Below are 19,337 nucleotides of genomic sequence, written 5' to 3'. Positions count from 1 at the left end.
TCGTTGTCAATACAGGGAGGATTTTCTCTCATAGCTTGAGGTATAGGAGAAAAACAAGCAGCTTTCCCTTCTGAGATAAAGACAGTTTTATTTAAGTATCTTTTTTTTTCTTAAATTGTATTTTATATTTACTGTTTTCACTTAAATTGTAGTTAGTTTTAGTAATTTTGTTGCGTTTGTAATTTTGTAATTAGTTTTTATTAGTTATCATTTTTATGTTAATATGGCTAAACGTTTTAGTCTAAGTTTATTTAGGTTGGAGTAATTTTTTTTAGAATTACAACTTAATGAAAATGTGACGCATTAAATGAAAAATATAAAAAAGGTATCAGAGGTGCATGCACTATGGTGATCTGTTCTGTGATCTACCATGATGGAAATTTAATTGTGCTCTTTGGTGTAATGTAATTTCATTTTCTTTGTAATGGAATTTATGTAATATATCTTCTAAATTTCAAATCATCTGTTAAGTACACAAAAGGAAATCTGATACAGATGAAATGTGAGGATCTAACATGTTGGAAACACTAGATGGCATTGTTGATCTTTCCCAGCGGATTGAGCTGCTTTCTTTCTATCCAGTTCACGAGGAAATTAGCCATTCAGAAAGATGCTGAGATTTATTCATTGACCCACTTGTTGAAATGTGAGACTCGTTTACATATTCCCTGTTTCAATTGCTTGAATCTTCTAAAACAGAAAAAAAACTCGTTCGTATCTTTCTCTCCCTAATGTAGAGGTGCATTACAGACACCAGAGGGCGCGCGAACCAAAGTTTCACTAGTTTCTTTGTGAAGGTTTTTGTATAAATGAGAAATTATTATACAAGCAAGTAAATTCGCCCTTATTTACTTTAATACAGTTTTTGTCGTGTAATCTAGAATCAGTAACGTACTACAATTTGTAAGTAATCTAGCAAACACTGTGTATTTGCATTTATTTTATATTTTAGTTTATTATTATTTTTATTTATTTAGAAAACAATAGGTATGGTCAATATTATTTATTTTCTTGTTCGTGCATCTGAATAATACTAATATTATTTTAATAATGTTTAGTGTGATAAAAGCCCTGGGTTTTAAAATGAAGAAGCAGTGCTTGGCCTCAGGTAAGTTAAACATGAAAGCTGGCGTATTTTCTGACTTTCGTTTTGGTCAGTCCCTGCACATGCGTGGATGTTAATGCATGCGAGTCATCAGGGCAGAACGAAGCGTGGTTTATTTTCATGCAGTCGCATGCATTCACATTTGGCCATATTGGATGATTTTTGCATATGGCGAATGGATGGTGCACTGAATGACTGGTGCGTTCAGTCGTGCGTCAGACACAGAGGTCCTCCCCTTGTGTTTCTATGTTACTGCCCCCCTCTCTCGCTCTCGATCCCCCTCCCTTCCTCTCTTCTCTTCTGGCATCCCCCATCCCCCATCGCTTTATGTGCTTCCATACAGCCTGAAAAATCAACCGGAGGAGGAAACCTTCACACTCGCGGAGAATAGACCGACCCTCAGCAACCCAGAAGATCGCTTTAAACCGGGGACACAGACTGGATCAGGGTGACCCATCTAAACCGTCTCACTCTGGTAAGTCACATTTGATGTAGTTTTCCTTCCTAAAGTCCAGAAACACCATCCATCAGCCACCATTAGAGCTTCACCACCATCAAACAGCAGCAATGCCTTTCTCCTGCCAGTGTGTGTGTGTGTGTGTGTGTGTGTGTGTGTGTGTGTGTGTTAGTGATGGTGAAGCTCTTTCTGGTTTGCCTGATGGTGATTTCAGAGAAAACGAATGCGTTCGCTTTAGCTATTCTAGTTCAGAATATCGATGAACGGCGTTTTCGGGACGGATCCACTAATGAGAGGGATTTTTCAAGCTGACTTTTGTTCATTCCCTTGTCATGCATTTGGACATTCCATAGAGCTGAGACACAGAGACGCTCAAAATGGTGTCTGGGAGAGTTTGAGGCCTTTAAACACACGAGAGAGCCGATCATAAGCGCTGTTAGGGCGCGATCAAAGAATCCGACGCATTCATGTGCAACAATGTAACAGCGATTATGACGCAATAAAGATCTTTTGTTGTTCAGCGGTACAATGTAATGCGCGTTCTAGTGTCAGTTCTATTCTCAATGTTTTTTTTGTTTGTTTGTTTGTTTTTTTTTGCTTTGGTTGCATTTATACATGATGCCCTCGGTTTCCATTGATTTTTTTTTTTTTTTTTTTTTTTTTTTTTTTTTTTTTTTGGCGTTATCGATTTTAATTGGGCATATTTTTGTCATTGCATTCCTGGTTGATTGCTACAAAGGGAAGCAGCACATTGGTCAAATCTACAGCCATTCATAAGACAGTATATGGGTACTTAGTGCTTTAGTAAAGGAATGCAAAACAATATTGATCAATGTTAACTATTACCACCTTCAGTTACGGATATAACAATAGACGATTGTCCACTTGTTTAATAAATACAATTTATTATAGAGAGAATATAATTTTTTTAAACATATAAATTATTAAGCAGCTCCTCTAAATACTTTATTATTATTATTATTATTATTATTTAATTTTTTATTGTATTTTATAATGGATTTTATTATATCTAATAATCTGTTTATAATTGTGTCAATATGCAGAAATAAAAGGTCATTGGGCACTTTAATGTAAAGCTTTTTTTAAATTAATAAATAAATACTACTACTGTTAGTAATAATAATAATAATTATTATTATTATTATTATTAATGGATGTTATGTTTTTATTGTTGTAGTCTGATTATCTCTTCATTGTTTCAGTTTAAACTTAACATCAAAATAATTCCAATTTATTTGTTACGTTTGTTGTTATATCTCTAACCAACAGAGGCAATGTAATGTAAAGTGTTCATAATCCAAAGTCCAGAAAGCTGGACAACGATTAATCACATACAAAATAAAAGTTTTTGTTTACGTAGTATATGTGTATGTACTGTGTATATTTATTATGTGTATATAAATACACAGGCATGTGTACATTTAAGAAAAAATATATTATATTTATATATTTAATATATTTATAAATAATATAAATTAAATTAATATAAATATATACATGTAAATATTTTCAAAACATATACTGTATGTGTGTGGATTTATATACATAATAAATATGCACGGTACACATACTGTTCGATGTAAACAAAAACTTTTATTTTGGATGTGTTTAATCCCGATTAATCGTTGCCCAGTATTAGTTAATATCTGAGATGTTTGTGCTCCGCATCGATGAAGCTTGGATTGGCTTCCTGATCATGTGCTGTCGAATCCACCATTCCTGCAATAAAAGTGTCGATAGCTTTCTGATTGATGGTCTTAACGTTATAGTGGCTGAAGAGACACAGAAAACGCTTCGTTTGTTTTCATTGATAGTTTCATTATCCGCTCGAAATTCAATTTGTTCAGAAAAGCTCCCCATCACAGTATGACTGCGACATATTACTCTTTTATGGATTGAGCTGCAAGTATGCTGAAGCGTTTGGGTTTTTGTCATAATTAAAGGATTTCTTGAGGAGCAGGTGTTCTAATGGACCGGAACAACACAAATGTGCTTTTTAAGATTGAGATCTCAGTCTGTATGTAAATGGCCTAATTACAGAATGTCTTAATTAGTGTGCATACTTCAAGCCAGTACCACTAGTAACAGCTCATGCTTCAAATTTCAACCTTTACAATGAATCCTCTGTGCATACTTCTTTACTTTGCAAAATTATCCAATTTATAATGAAAAAAAAATCACATTTTTCTTGAGAGTGGGCTTTTTTAAGTATATAATCTTTGTAGGTTGCTGGTTGTTTTTCAGTTAAATAACCACCTAGCAACACTCCAAACATCTTAGTGAGAGAGGGGAAAAAAACAGCTTTCACTCAGGAATTTTCCAAAGAAACAAGGAGTAGCATATTGGATTAAACCTGAAATTTGGAAGTAGAAAGATTAATTTCTTGTTAAACATAATTTTGCAATAATTTTGAAAATGTTTACTACACGTTCTTCAGAATTTCAAGTAGAAGTTCTCTGGTTTGGATGTAGTAATTCAAAATGATTTGGTATTAAGAATGCATGTAAAAGGAGAGTATTTGCACTATTTATTTGGTGTTCTTCAGTGGCATCTTTAATGATGGCCTGGAGAACTGTAGCATAGAGAGGACACTCAGTTAAATTCACTGCTGCATTTTCCTCCCACGACTTTCCTAGAAGCTTTTCTTCACCCTTACTCTCAATAATTGGGACGCTGAATTTCTCACAAGGGTTGAAAGTCAAAGATGTTAGAATGTGAGTGTGTGGCAGCGAGTTAATTGTGTCACAGTACATGTCTGCACACTTTGGCATTAATGTGTCTTTTGTGCGCCTCCTTTTTCATCAGAGGTGGTTTTATTTTTGAGTGGATAAACGGATGGATGTTTTTTGATGAACTGTCTGTGTGAGGCTGTGAGCCAAGTGCACAGTGAAATGCAAAGATTATGATGCATTCCCTGTAATAGTGCTTATAGAGCTCAGATTAACCACACACACACACACACACACACACAGACCCTGAGGGGATGTTGGTTCCCCCTGATAAACAGAAGCAGAAAATGCTCAGCGATCCTGCCTTTTGGCTACAGGGGAATCCCATTAGATCTGCGATGACATTGCAGGGCATCAGTGTCTCCTCCTGAGATCAGCTCACAGGAACATGGGAAATGCAACATCATATAAAATATAGACTATTAAGCATGAGTATCTTGTGAACTTGAAATAAACTTGTAAATGGTACAGTATGATTACTAAATTCATTTAAACCACAGTATTTACGTGATTCTCTTTTTTTTTTTTTACGGGAAACAATGAAGCATCCTTCTGCACACTGTTCGCTGTATCACGCACAATTATTTATTTAGTTTTAATGTAGGAATGTTGTGTCTGTAGAATAAAATTTGAAGCCAGAAAATGTATTTATCATTGTGTGCTACAAGTGACTTTTATTTAATATGCAGAACTATTTATTTTGTTAGTCTAAAAATAAAACCATTGGGTTTTAAGACAATTATATGCTATTCTTTGGTCATTAAACACGTTTAATGCACCTTTCGTGTATTTATTTTTCTTTCTAGTAAGATTTGTATGCAAGCCTTTCCATATAGCTAAACAAGAAGCTTGTTTTTCAGATTTTCACAAATGCCTTCAACCTCAACCGAGTGAACAGCACGAGTCACAGATCAGTCCGAGTTAAGGTGGTTAAAGGGAATAATAACCAGCTAGTGAAAGCTGGACTGTACTAGAGTTAGTGAGATTATCCTGGTGGTGATGATGCTCCCTGGGACCATATTGTAGCGTATTTTTCGGACTATAAGTCACACCTGAGTATGAGTCGCATCAGTCCAAAAATACGTCATGATGAGGAAAAAAAAACATGTCACATTTATTTAGAACCAAGAGAAAACATTACCGTCTACAGCCACGAGAGGGCGCTCTATGTCTTCAGTGTAGACTACAGGAGAACTGAGCAGCATAGAGCGCCCTCTGGTGGCTGTAGACGGTAATGTTTTCTCTTGGTTCATTTCTCTCGGTTATGTCAAATTCATTTTGATAAATAAGCCGCACCTGACTATAAGTCGCAGGACCAGCCAAACTATGAAAAAAAGTGCGACTTATAGTCCGGAAAATACGGTACTCACTTTTGGTGCTAATTAACTGCTATTTGGTTAAAGTCTTAGTAGAAAACATACCTTTGACTTAAGAAAAAAAAGCTTCATTTTTAGGAATTAGTAAGAAATTAGACTAAAATTTGATAACGGAGTGATTGTGCTGTTGTTAGTGTGCATGCTGTAGTATATGTAGACACATACTGCGTGAACAAACATCTACTAAACATCATCTGAGCGGCGTGTAGGCTGAGACGCTTCTGGATGGGCGTATTTTTGGACTTTCTGTGGGCAGACACTGAAATCACAGCCTTGCTGAATTTCTCTGTGGGAAAAATGAAACTCCTACAGGTTTAGTCACACGAAACATATCAAAACGAAAAAACCGATTAGTCTCCTTTTCAAGGAAGTAAACAAAGGAGTCTGGCTTTGTGAGCGTCCCCGGTTCCTTTGAAAAGCTGCTGTAATTGAGCTACAGTCAACTACAGCTCATGAACACGGACGGTACATTCATATTCTCACAGCCACCCAAATACTCATTCAAGTCTATTTCAAGACATGGCACAGCTGAGACAGAGGAACACGTGCTTCAGGGGCAGTTTAAGTCTGCTGAAGGTTCTTTAGTGGTTCTTCACAGTTACTTTATGGTTCTCTTTTAGGTTCTTGATGTTTCATTATTTTTGCTCTGATTAACGGGTTTCTTTATTGCACCAGGTGGTTTTCTTAAAACCCACTGTGATTTTTAGTATTATTCATATAATATTTATTATTTTTGTATATTTTCATATTGCATTTCCTTTTTCCTTTTATATATATATTTCAGTTTAGCTTTTTCACTTATTCATTTTACCACTTCAACTTAAATAAATATTATAAATGTTGCATTGGCAGCTACCTGAAATAAAACACTTAAGTTTTTCTCAAGACATTATTATTATTTTATTTCCATTACCAAAACAATTTGTAATGGTTCTTAAAGTTTTTAAAACATTCAGTCAGATCATCCTAGTGCCACATTTTTATAAAAACCATAAAAGTTCTGTGTGGTATGCACATTTAATTTGGGAATATAAGTGATGCAAATGAAGAATTAATGTGCTTGGGCATAATGGAAGAAATGTAATATAATCTAAAAATGTTTTCTGCACGCTGTGCATGGTAATCACTCAATGGAAGAAGGCAATGCTTTCTTTATACACAATAAGGCTTTTTTCCCACAGTAGTTATTGTGTAGATGCAGTTATGCTGCCTCCGTGCTGCATAAAAAATCTCTGGGAAAAAAAAAAGATTTATTTTTTTATTTATGTGAATTGTACGTATTTTATTAATTAAATACATTTTTATTATAAAAGTTTTTTATAATAATACATTTTTATAAAAGTATTTTTCATATTTTAAGTTGAGTCACATCACATCTGTTTAAATGCATGTTTGAGAATCAATGTCGGAAGAAGCTTTTTGGTTGTAGTTGAAGCTGTATTTTCAGAAGTTCATGTATAATCAATCTACAGAAACTCTTGCTGTTTTTAGATTAGAAGATTGTATTCAGTAGAGTGATAATCTGTCTTATCTCTTTAATTTGCCCTTTCCATCACTCATATAAGCTGACCTTCGCTTTCTCAGCAGTACTGTAGACCCTCGAGCAGCAAACACACACACACACACACACACACACACACACACACACGTGCCTTCAGGTCTGACCTGCTGGCATAGTTTCATGTCCTCCTGCTGCCCGTCAGATCATCGGAATGTGATTGTTTTTAATAACCGTTGATAAGATGAAGGACATTACAGCTTCGTTTATCCTGTGTGTGTGGGTGTGTGTGTGTGTGTGGGGGGGTACAATCTCGACCAGCCGCTGGCTCCTCTCCATTGTCATAATTTGCACAGAAATCCTGCTGAACCAACACATTTGGGTAAAGAGTGATTCACTGTGTGTGTGTGTGTGTGTGTGTGTGTGTGTGTGTGTGTGCTTGGGTGCCGTACAGCCTTGCAAACGTAATTTAGTGTCACACAAGAACTGAGCGTGTTCAGTGTGAACTCCCTCACACATAACCATCTGAAGAATGCAGCGGTTTGACGAAAGACTGGACGACGCAGACGGAGGACGGAGAACTTCAGTGAATGCATGTGTTTGCAGTGGAATAAAATGCACTTCTGGTGTGAAATAACATGCACTAGGCAGCGGGAGATATTTGTTAAACTGCAGTTTGCTACATTGTTGTCACATGATTTAAATTTAGAGAGGGATTTCAGTTATTTTTTATTTTTTTCACAACTGTTTTAAACATTAATAATAATCAGAAATGTTTCTTGAACAGCATATAAGAATATTTTCATGATTTCTGAAGATCATGTGACACTGAAGACTGGAGGAATGATGCTGGAAATACAGCTGCGCATCACAGGAATACTTTTTTTCTTCCAAATACATTCAAAGAGAAAAAAGTTATAGTAATATTTCACATTATGGTTTTATTATAGTTTTTGTTCAAATAAACACAGCCTTTAACAACCTCAAGAAGATCCACATATTGTTCACAATGCATACTTTGAAAGCAGTATGCTGTGTGTAGTAGTTCCAGTCAAGCTCTTTGATAAGACAACCATTCTCCACGGAGGAAGAAGGTGTCAGGGTGAAGAAAGGAAAGAAGCTGAAAAATGCATCTCTTGCGGAGCTGTAGTTAGCGGCGCTGTGTGTGTGAGTCGGGGGGCAACAGAAGAACCCGGGGTCTGAAGCGTGAGAGGGGCATCTCCGCACACCATGTTGGTTTTGAGGCAATTGTTTGCAGGATAATGTCCTATACAAAATCGAGGTATTGCCTCGGTGAAAGGCAGGATTTGAGACAGAATGGACCTTTTTAGAATCGGAGAGGACAAGCTCTTGCGGGGCAGTTAAAACAATGGGACAGGACCACTCCCCTCCGTGCCCTGTTCTCATTCAGGTCCTGTTAGAGCACCGCTGGGAGTGGAAGGCTTATTGTGTGACTATTGTATATGAATAGCTAATTAAGCTTCTTATGAGTGTTTGTGAGAGAGAGTGAGAGATTAAGGCTTGAAGGCTGTCCGTTCAGGTGAGATCTTTCCTCCTGAACCTGTTAGCCTGTAACAAGTGACCAACATTTCCAGCAGCTGTTTCACACGTTTTCTCTTGTGCAAATCAAAAGTTAGTGCTTGACCCAGTTAAAGGAACATTCCTGGTTCAGTGCGACCTAAAGGAGAGTTCACACAGTTTACACAGACTTTATTCTGCGGGAAACTAAAGTAGACTACACTACTATTCAAAAGTTTGGGGCTGGTGGGATTTTATATATATAATAATAATTTTAGTATTTCTCAAACAGTAAGACATGTTACAAGAAAAGTATTTCAAATAAATGCATTTCTTTAGAATTGTCTGTTCGTCAAAGAACTATAAAAAATAAAGTGCATCACAGTTTCACAAAAATAGATGAGATTCCTGAGGGTTTAAAAGAAAGAAAAATGTTAAGCACACTTACATTAATTATTTAGTGTAAAAGTTTTACTGCATATTATATTTCATGACCGTGTTAGTGAATTTATATATTATAGTTTCTTTAAATGCTTTATTAATCTTTTATAAGTTTTTCAAAACTGACTGAAAATCAGAATTGTTTTCTGTGTTAGGTAACCACCAAAATGATACAGGTTTAAAATCCCTGAAACTGATGTTGACACTGTTTAGAGACACACAGCGTGTTCATACGTTGTGTACGTGATCTGCAATATGAGAAACAGATATAAAGCAATCCCACATATAGTGCGTATTGAAACTGACGTTTAGATGAATTGTAGGAAATCATCTGGAAGCAGAAAGCAGGTGTAGGAACGCAGTATTTATAGACTGTGTGTGGATAACCGTGTGTCCTTTGCTTGTATGTGTGTGTGAAGCGTTCTCAGCTGTTGAAGCGCTTCTTTCACCAAATTAGATTTTAGAAATTCACGCGTGGATTGGCAGCGGCGGATGAATAGCTTTCTCTTTGTCTGACTGTTCCTCTTGTTATTACCGTAGAGAACGGAGAGCCTGTTCTTGTTCAGAACTTGGAATTGGAAAATGACTGTCGTGCAGCTTGAATCTGTAAATGTTGCCTCTTGATCTGATCTTCTAGACTTGAGATGATGAAATGAGGTTTGTTAAAACCCAGCCGGCCTGGGAGGATTTTTATTCACTCAGGTCATCGCTGAATGTCAGGTAGTTCATTCACAGCTTCACGGAGTCCTTAAAACACTTGATTTTTGCGGCAAATGAATGGATTTTATTGATTAACGTTTAGATGGCAGGCTATGAAATCTGTATAGCTATTTAGAGGATGTTGTTTTAGCTCAGATTCATTCGAAAACATTTCGGCCGAGCAGTAAATTAGTTCTAGGTTAATACTAATACATGTTTTGAGATGATCTGACATAGCCAGACCCATTATGCATGGTTATCAATCATGATACAATATTGAAATGAATAATTATTATTAAGTGAATAAATTCTTTAGTGGTGTTCTAATATAAAAAGAAACCAATACAAGACATTGTAAAATTATATAATAAAATCTTAAACAATTATTGATAATATATATAAAATAATCCATCCATCCATCCATCCATCATCTTCCGCTTATCCGGGGCCGGGTCGCGGGGGCAACAGTCTAAGCAGAGACGCCCAGACTTCCCTCTCCCTAGCCACTTCTTCCAGCTCTTCCGGGGGGACCCCGAGGCGTTCCCAGGCCAGCCGGGAGACATAGTCCCTCCAGCGTGTCCTAGGTCTTCCCCGGGGCCTCCTCCCGGTGAGACGTGCCTGGAACACCTCCCTGGGAAGGCGTCCAGGAGGCATCCGAAATAGATGCCCAAGCCACCTCAGCTGGCTCCTCTCGATGTGGAGGAGCAACGGCTCTACTCTGAGCTCCTCCCGAGTGACCGAGCTTCTCACTCTATCTCTAAGGGAGCGCCCAGCCACCCGACAGAGAAAGCTCATTTCGGCCGCCTGTATCCAGGATCTTGTCCTTTCGGTCATGACCCACAGCTCATGACCATAGGTGAGAGTAGGAACGTAGATTGACCGGTAAATCGAGAGCTTTGCCTTACAGCTCAGCTCCTTCTTCACCACGACAGACCGGTACAGCGACCGCATTACTGCAGAAGCTGCACCGATCCGTCTGTCAATCTCACGTTCCATCCTTCCCTCACTCGTGAACAAGACTCCAAGATACCTGAACTCCTCCACTTGAGGCAGGAACTCTCCACCAACCTGAAGTGGGCAATCCACCCTTTTCCGACTGAGAACCATGGCCTCGGACTTGGAGGTGCTGATTCTCATCCCAGCCGATTCACACTCGGCTGCAAACCGTCCCAGTGCACGCTGAAGGTCCTGGTCTGAGGAGGCCAACACGACAACATCATCCGCAAAAAGCAGCGACGAAATCGTATGGTCCCCAAACCGGACACTCTCCAGCCCTTGGCTGCACCTAGAAATTCTGTCCATAAAAATTATGAACAGAACCGGTGACAAAGGGCAGCCCTGCCGGAGTCCAACATGCACCGGGAACAGGTCTGAGTTACTGCCGGCAATGCGAACCAAGCTCTTACTCCAGTCGTACGGGGACCGAACAGCCCTAAGTAGGGAGCAGCCGACCCCATACTCCCAGAGCACCCTCCACAGGATGTCGCGAGGAACACGGTCGAATGCCTTCTCCAAATCCACACAACACATGTGATCTGGTTGGGCAAACTCCCATGAACCCTCCAGCACCCTGGAAAGGGTATAGAGCTGGTCCAGTGTTCCACGACCAGGACGAAAACCACACTGTTGCTCCTGAATCCGAGGTTCCACTATCAGCCGAATTCTCCTCTCCAGTACCCATTACTGTAGTATATTATTAGTAGTATATATTACTGTGTATAATATTATAATTATAGTACAAATATTTATATTTACAATTTTATGAATATTTATATTTTTAAATTGCGAGTTATTAAGTCAGAATTGTGAGTTATTAAGTCAGAATTGTGAGTTATTAAGTCAGAATTGTGAGTTATTAAGTCAGAATTACTTTCCAAATGTCTGAGTTGATCTGTTGTGAGCTGTGAGATACAGCTCTGGTGTGAAGGTGTCAGTCTTTGACACCGGGCTGTGTGTGCATGCTTAGCTTGTCTTTCTCCCACTGTTTGCACGGCTCACACAGCTGGACCTCACAGCAGAGGCTGTTTTGTCCCCACAGCGTGATCACTGGCACACACACACACACACAGATACACAGGTGGTGGTGTCTGTTCTGTTCACAGCAGCTCTTTAAGCGCTTATTATCTAAATAATTCAGACGCCCCTGTGCTTCACCCCCTCTTGCACCATGTGTGTGTGTGTGTGTGTGTGTGTGTGCTGTACCTGTCAGATCAGAGTAATGGAGGCAGAAAACCCTCTTTTCCTGTCGCCCCCCAAAGACAGAAAGAGGAACGGTTCTTTTCTGTCACTCTTAAACAGGCGTTATACACAGCCTACACATTAATATTGCATGCTCTTACTTAAAATTGACATGCATTTCTGAATGTTTTATTTGACTGTTGTGCATCTTAGTAAAAGGAAAGCGCTCCCAGAATCATCATCCGTCAGTGATATCCCACCTCTGTGGTCAGACTCTTCTCAGTGCCATCATTAACTCAGTCTGTTTGTGCTGTGGAGCTGAGCAGAAGAGAGATGGATGTGTTCATCACCGGGAGAACCGTCCCACCCTCACATTAGCTCATGAGTTAGCGACGAGTTCTGCACGCAGAGATCGATTCATGATGAAATGACGCAGCAATGTGGCCCTTTTTGAAAATTCTTTTCATGTTTAATGCTATTTTTATGAGGGATATTATACTAAATATATACTGTGTGGTTTAGTGCATACCTAAGCCCCACTCTAGAGTTTTATGCTTTTAGTGAAATCAGGCTTTAAAACATCTGCTGATACTATCTAGTGCTAGCTGCTGTGATACTGTCCACATCACATAACATAATACACACCAACGATGACCATTCAGTGACACATTATGTGTACATTTTTAGCAAATAAAAAAACTTTGGATTGTGAAAATGAGATATGATGTTGCAGCTATTGACTGAACAAATGAAATCTTGTATGTCCCCTGCCTGAGGATCTCTGAGTGAATGAAAGTCATGAGTGACCAGCAGAAGACAGAGGAACTGCTTCTTGTTGTGCTTTCATCAACAGAATCTGAGCTGCTTCATTGTTGCAGTCGCACCGTTCAGAACAGAGAATTACAGTCTGAGAGTCACAGGAAAACACATCCTGTGCTGCAGGAAGCTGATGTGCGCAGTCAATGCAGTGTCCACCGCAGGGTCACCACGGGGTCAAAGTGCTGAGTGTGTGTCCTTAGATTTACCCTGACTGCCCAGTCAGCAGGGACAACCTCCAGCAGACTAGACTGCTGTCTAATGTGTTTTCAATATATATATATATATATATATATATATATATATATATATATATATATATATATAAAATATAATTTTTTTGTTTGCATAAAAAAAAAAAATGATAGCGGTGATCTTATTCTATCACAAAGCATAACTTTTTTTTTAGTTTATTTATTTATTTTAAGATTTTTGGCAGTACTAACCTTTTAAATAAGTTTAATAGTATAATTTTTTACACGTTTTATTATTTGTAAGATTTTTAGGATTTCTAAAATATTATTATTTATGTGTTTGTCTATATTAATTGTATGTCATTTTTTTACGATTTTGTAGTCAAATATGACCCAGACATTTTTGACAGGATTTGTTAGATTTATTTTGTTAGATTTATTAATTTATTTTATTTTTACTTGCCAATTTAAAAGATTTGCTAGCATAATATTTTAATGTCCATTAAACAGTTTATTATTATTATTATTATTTGATATTTTGGTCCCGATTACTTTTATCTTGCAATATACCTATATCTAGAGGTAGAATGCATTTTAAATGTAGGATTTTCTTTCTGTAGATCTAAAGGCTTTGAGTAAGCTGTGCTCACATGGTTTGTTCATGCTGAATCATAAAATCAAATCCAGATCCACATCATCTTGAATACTGTATCAATAGGCAGAATTAGCGCCTGGATTTCCCCTCATCTGGTTTCTCGTCTCCTGATGCTGCAGGGCAGATATAATCAGCAGTATGCAATGCACCTTTCAACAATGTGTTATAAAGAGCAACGTGTTACATAACGGTGTTCAGCCTGAGAGAGAAGGAGAGGAGAGGAGAGGAGAGGAGCGAGAGCTCAAGGGCACTGCAGTGTGTTCAGATTCACCCTGATAAAAAAAAAAAAAAAAAAAAGAGTTATTCATAGAGATTGGGGAAAGGGGGAGGGAAGGAAAGGAGGAGGAAAGACGCTGGAATGGAGGAGGCATTGATTTTCTTAGAGGAGGACAGGAGAGATGCTGAAAGTCAGTCAAATAGAGGAGAGATGACAGAAGGATTCTGATTTAGATTATAGTGATTACACTTTTCTTAAAGGAACAGTTCATGTAAAATGAATATATATATATTTATAATTTTGAGGTAGTATGTTTGTGCCTAATTACATATTTTATTATAACCGTTGCAATAAAGAAATTAACATTAATATAAATAAGCATGCATATATATGTATAACAAATTTATAATTAAAAAAAAGAATAGTTTATACAATCCAGCATGCTTTTTATTTTAAAGTTACAGTTTCATAGTCCATTTCTGTCAAGATGAAAATAAAAAAATTACAAAAAGAAAGCTCAATTGTGCATTATTTATATATATTTATATATATATATATATATTTATATATATATAATTTTGAGGAAGTATGTTTGTAAATGCATAGTTTGTTTCATTTGCATGAATAAAAGAAAGCAACATTCCAGAACTGTAAACGAACATAATAAATAATTTAATTAAATTTTTTAATTGTTAAAAATATCCAGAACCATTTCTCGATATCCAAGCCTAGAATTAAGCGAGGATCATAAAAGAAACCCTTAATGAAGACGAGAAGGAAGTGTTGAGCACCAGTTTCTCTGTAATATTCTCTCTCTCTCTCTCTCTCTCTCTCTCTCTCATCTGCATACATTAATATCAGTTAATGCCATGTTTTTATTGCCGTCTCTGAGCTCTGCTATCTATTAAACCAGCCGTGTATTAGCAGTCAGCCATTTTCCTGCACATCTTTTCTCCCATGAACGACTCTATGGGGACGGAGGAAGAGCAGTCTGGTGCCGTTTAATGCTGGTTAGTTCCCCGAGTGTGCTCTTCACAACCCCATTCTCCACCCGTCATGAGCCACTGTGTGTGTTTGGCTTGTAGAAGAGCACAGAGAGCAGTGAATAATACCTGCTCCTGATAATGAGGGAACGTCAATGTGTTCTGCCTCCAGATTTGTGCTGCATTTCGCTCATCGAGCCATGAGAAGGATCCTTTGTGTGTGTGCGTGTATATGTATATGTATGTGTGTGTGTGTGTGTGTGTGTGTGTGTGTGTATGTATGTATGTATATATGTTTATGTGTGTGTATTTGTAAGTTGCTTTGCATAAGTGCATCTGCTAAATACATGTACATTACCGTTCATGTTTATTTTTTCCAATTAACATAAATGGTTTATAATAAATGACTGTATTGATTACGCATTTTCTTAATTATTTTCTGCTGTAAAATATTTAATTTACTAAATAATATTTTTATGAATGGAAAATTTGCCAGCTTGATGACACTGAGATGCAATTTTATTGTTGAAAAAGAATAGCATCCCTGCATCTTGTCTCTATTGCTCAAGAATCATGTTATCTGGTCTTTTATTTTCCATCCGCATATTTGATAAGAATAAGAATCGTTGAATCGCGAGGCAGTCGATTACATCACGTCTGAACGTTATCTGAATACACACACCTGCAGTTTCAGTAGATTTCCCCGTTGGACTCCTTCACCATGCTATCAATCATTCTGGCCTACTGAGGAAGAGAGGAGAGGTGACTGTGTGCTGCTGCGAGGGGCACCTTCATCCTCCAGCAGCTCAAGGTGATCTGTCACGGTCTGATTAATGACTGGTGGTCTGCAGAACACCAGCGCCTCAGAGCCACCCATGCACATAAAACACACCATGCACATGCACAAAGTGCAGTCAAACCTGCTTTATGTCACTTTAAATCGTCCATTAAACAGAAGTGATGATAATCTGATGATGGCAAGCGCAGGTGCACAGTACCTTCACTAGAGAGCGCTGTTGGTTTGCTTGCATGCTGTTGTTGCATGCATTATTGTTACCTGGTTGCACTACTTTACATAAAGAAATAAAAGATAAATAAAGACATTACAGGAGTCTACAATCCAGCATTTGTGAATGTATGTCAAATGCTCCACAAGAATCCCACTTTAGTTGTATTTTTGTAGTGCTTTAAAAACAGAATTTATAATAATTGTACAGGTTTGCTTAGTAGGATGAAAACTTCATACAATAAAAATGGAAAGCTAGCAGTTAATTGGGAAGCTAACTATGCATTTAATATGCATATGACATTGATGTGTTGAGAGGTGATACCGTGTGCTTTCAGATGCACCCTAGACATGTGCAGAAATTTTTTGATTCTTCTCGTTGCATTTGGTGATTTTTAGTCATGCAACCCAATGCATATACTTTTATTTAGGTTCATATTGGAGTACTTGTAAAGTGATTTGTAAAAATCTCATGAAAATAAATCATGCAAATGCATTGGTGAAAAATCTTAGAAAAATCTGGCCTCTGTTGAGCATGAATCATGGGTAACATATTGTCTAGTCTTTAATTTTACATTGTGGAACATAAATGAAGATAGTTTGTCCATAAAAAAGCCAATAGGCTTCTATTTTGTTTGGTTCCCATTCCCAATGTTCTTTAAAATATCGTGTTTTATTTTCCCCAAAATAATAACTTAAATATAGGTTTGGAATGACATGGTGAGTGAATTGACAGAATCTTTTTTTTTTAATGGACTGTCCCTTTAAGCACATTTATGCAAAGCAAACATTCCTACTTAAAGGCATAGTTCACCTAAAAAATATTAATTTGCTGAAGACCTACTCCCCCTAAGGCCATCCAATATACAGATGAGTTTGTTTGTTCCTCAGGTTTGAAGAAATGTAGCATTGCATCACTTCCTCACCAATGGATGCTCTGCAGTGAATGGGTGCCGTCAGAATGAGAACATCATAATAATCCACAAGTAATCCACTCCACTCTAGTCCAGCGGTTAATTTAGTGGATTTTGGCTTCGCAGGATTATTGTGATGTTTTATTCAGCTGTTTGAGGCTTATTAAGGGAAGGAATATTGACTGCAGTTTGAATCAAATCTACATGTATGCGAGAACATTCCCAGAACGCTTGTCCCCGACACACCATCATTCACCCCGTACTGATCTGTCCATCAGTGTGTGAAGGTGTGTGAGCTTTGATTTCTGCTGCTTGTCACTTTATGTCTCTCTCTCTCTCTCTCGCTCGCTCACTCAGGCCACTGCTTTGCTCGCTTTATGTTGCTTTGCCGTGTTTTGCTTTGCTCTGCTGTGCTTGTGCTTGATGGTTTGCCTTTTATTCACGACCTGCTCTCGTTTTTGTTTGTTTCCTTCTTTTTTTGTCATTTCCAGATTTGCATATCCATTCTTCCTACCTCCTTCATTTGCCTTTCCTTCACTGAGAATGGCAAGCGGGCATTCCACTGACAAATTCAGTTTTCTGTACCCAACAGACACCAGTCAGAACGTGAAGAGGTCAGTCTTAGTGCTCGTGTGTGTGTGTGTGTATGTGTTTGTGTTGTGTTGCGTTAGTGATGCTGTGTTCACTCTGATTCCAGCTGTATGTCAGGATTCTGAGTTTGTGTTTCGTGTCAGAGCGGCACACGGGTTTCACCTGCTCGTTGCTGGTTCTGTACCTCTTATTAAAGTCACCGTGAAATGTCATTCATAACCCATTTTGCTTTCATAATGATGATGTCATAGATTTCCAGATCACATCCGAATGGAAAATGTCCATTATAGAATCAGGGGATTCCCGCTGTGTGGCCAAAAAACAAGAGGTCTCAGTGATGTCACTGGAATAATGTGTATTAGAAAAAGTAAATAGACTCTGATATCATGTTGACTGTAAGCAATAAAGGGTAGTTTTATCCTAATTTACCACAAATTAAAAAGTGGTATTATAATACGTGTTCAATTAAATATATACTTTATTAAATATACACTACCGTTGAAAAGTTGTCAGTAATTTTTTTTTAATATATATTTAATGTTCACAGAGGCTGCATTTATTTGATGAAAAATACAGTCATTTTTTTTGTATTGTAATATATTGTAAAATGTAATTTATTCTATATTTCCAGCATTCATCCAGTCTTCAGTGTCACGCAATTCTTCAAAAATCTTTCTAATATGCTGATTTACTGCTCAAGAAACATTTCAAGAACAAATATAATTTTCTGTCAAGTTTAGTCAGTTTAATGTATCTTTGCTGAATAATCACAATAAACATGGTTATGGTTGTCAATAGTATTCAAGTGTGTGTGTGTGTGTGTGTGTGTGTTGACTTTTACAGTGCCTTTTTAAACAGGGCTCATCCATAGTATTATAATGTCATTTTTTTTCAGTCTCTAATTAAGTGTATACTTGTTTATTAAAGCAGTAAGCCATGAGAGGCCATGTGTTACAATGATTATTCGATGTAAGTAACTGATCCCCCTTAAACATAGTAAAAACCACTGTAACTAATGAGCTCTCATGACTTAATGCTGTTTTCTCCAATATTATAATATACTTCTCTACTAGTGATTTTTACATGCTTATAAAATGTTTAGGGCAATTGAAAGCTATATTCTTTTTGAATCTTTGATATGTTTCATGCAGTATCCAAGTTGGATGTGGTGATCTTCATCTTTCATGATGGTGTTCGTGAGTGTGTGATCATAGATCATAAATCCACTCGCTTTGACGCCACATTCCCCTCTGACATATCACCTCTCCCACACACGAGCTCGTGACACACTCATGGCACATCTGAACACATGCTAACAGCTCTGTGCCCGCGGCCGTCTCCTGTTTCCGTCGTGTGTGGCCGAGGTGCGAGGAGAGGGATCTGACGCATGATCCTCCCTTATTATTCACTGTTCTTCCTCTATTCCTGTCATTCCCCTGATTGACTGACTTGATGAATCCATCAGAGTGGTCAGTGGAGATCAGACTCACACAGACGCACAATGAGAGAGGATAACACACACACACTGTTTGCCATAAGCATCTGATCACAAATTAAGTCTCACGATGGAAATATAAATCTAGTGCTGTTTCCATGTTTAGCACTGTTTTGTTTTTTTTAAGTTACATAATTTGAGATGATTCTTTTTGAAGTCTTGGTAAATATCCATCACATGCAAGATTTTTCCAGACCCTGCAGGGATTATTAGCTACCAGATGTGATGTTACACTCCAGGACTTGTGTTTTCAATAATTAATACATTGCATAGTAAATAATAAATGATAACTGTTTTGAAATTGCTTATTTTGATGGAAAAATTAATTCACGGCTTTGTGGCTTTGCTAATTCGCTAATGGATTGACCAAAGTTAAACTTTAGTGCACAATGAAAGATAAAGGGTTTTTCCTGTCTTTGTATGCGTATGAGAAGTAAAAGTGTA

At 37.6% G+C, this 19,337-nt stretch overlaps 1 protein-coding gene across 3 annotated transcripts in view; it reads left to right on the top strand.

Moving 5' to 3' along the window:
- The first annotated feature begins 1,197 nt into the window (after nucleotides 1-1,197).
- Nucleotides 1,198-19,337, top strand: part of LOC113076756 (protein FAM168A-like) — a 31,602-nt gene continuing 13,462 nt past the window's right edge. Inside the window, exons 1-2 of one of the 3 annotated variants that reach the window (XM_026249451.1) lie at nucleotides 1,201-1,580; nucleotides 17,299-17,421. In XM_026249451.1, coding sequence (XP_026105236.1) covers nucleotides 17,351-17,421 — 71 coding nt within the window. In that variant the 5' untranslated portion in view covers nucleotides 1,201-1,580; nucleotides 17,299-17,350. Of the gene's footprint in view, nucleotides 1,581-17,298; nucleotides 17,422-19,337 lie in introns of all 3 variants that reach the window. The other 2 variants (XM_026249453.1, XM_026249452.1) reach the window with 2 other exon arrangements.

The sequence above is a fragment of the Carassius auratus genome, unplaced genomic scaffold (genome assembly GCF_003368295.1).
Source record: "Carassius auratus strain Wakin unplaced genomic scaffold, ASM336829v1 scaf_tig00021147, whole genome shotgun sequence".
Classification (NCBI taxonomy): Eukaryota; Metazoa; Chordata; class Actinopteri; order Cypriniformes; family Cyprinidae; genus Carassius; species Carassius auratus.
This window is presented reverse-complemented; position numbering and strand designations above follow the sequence as displayed.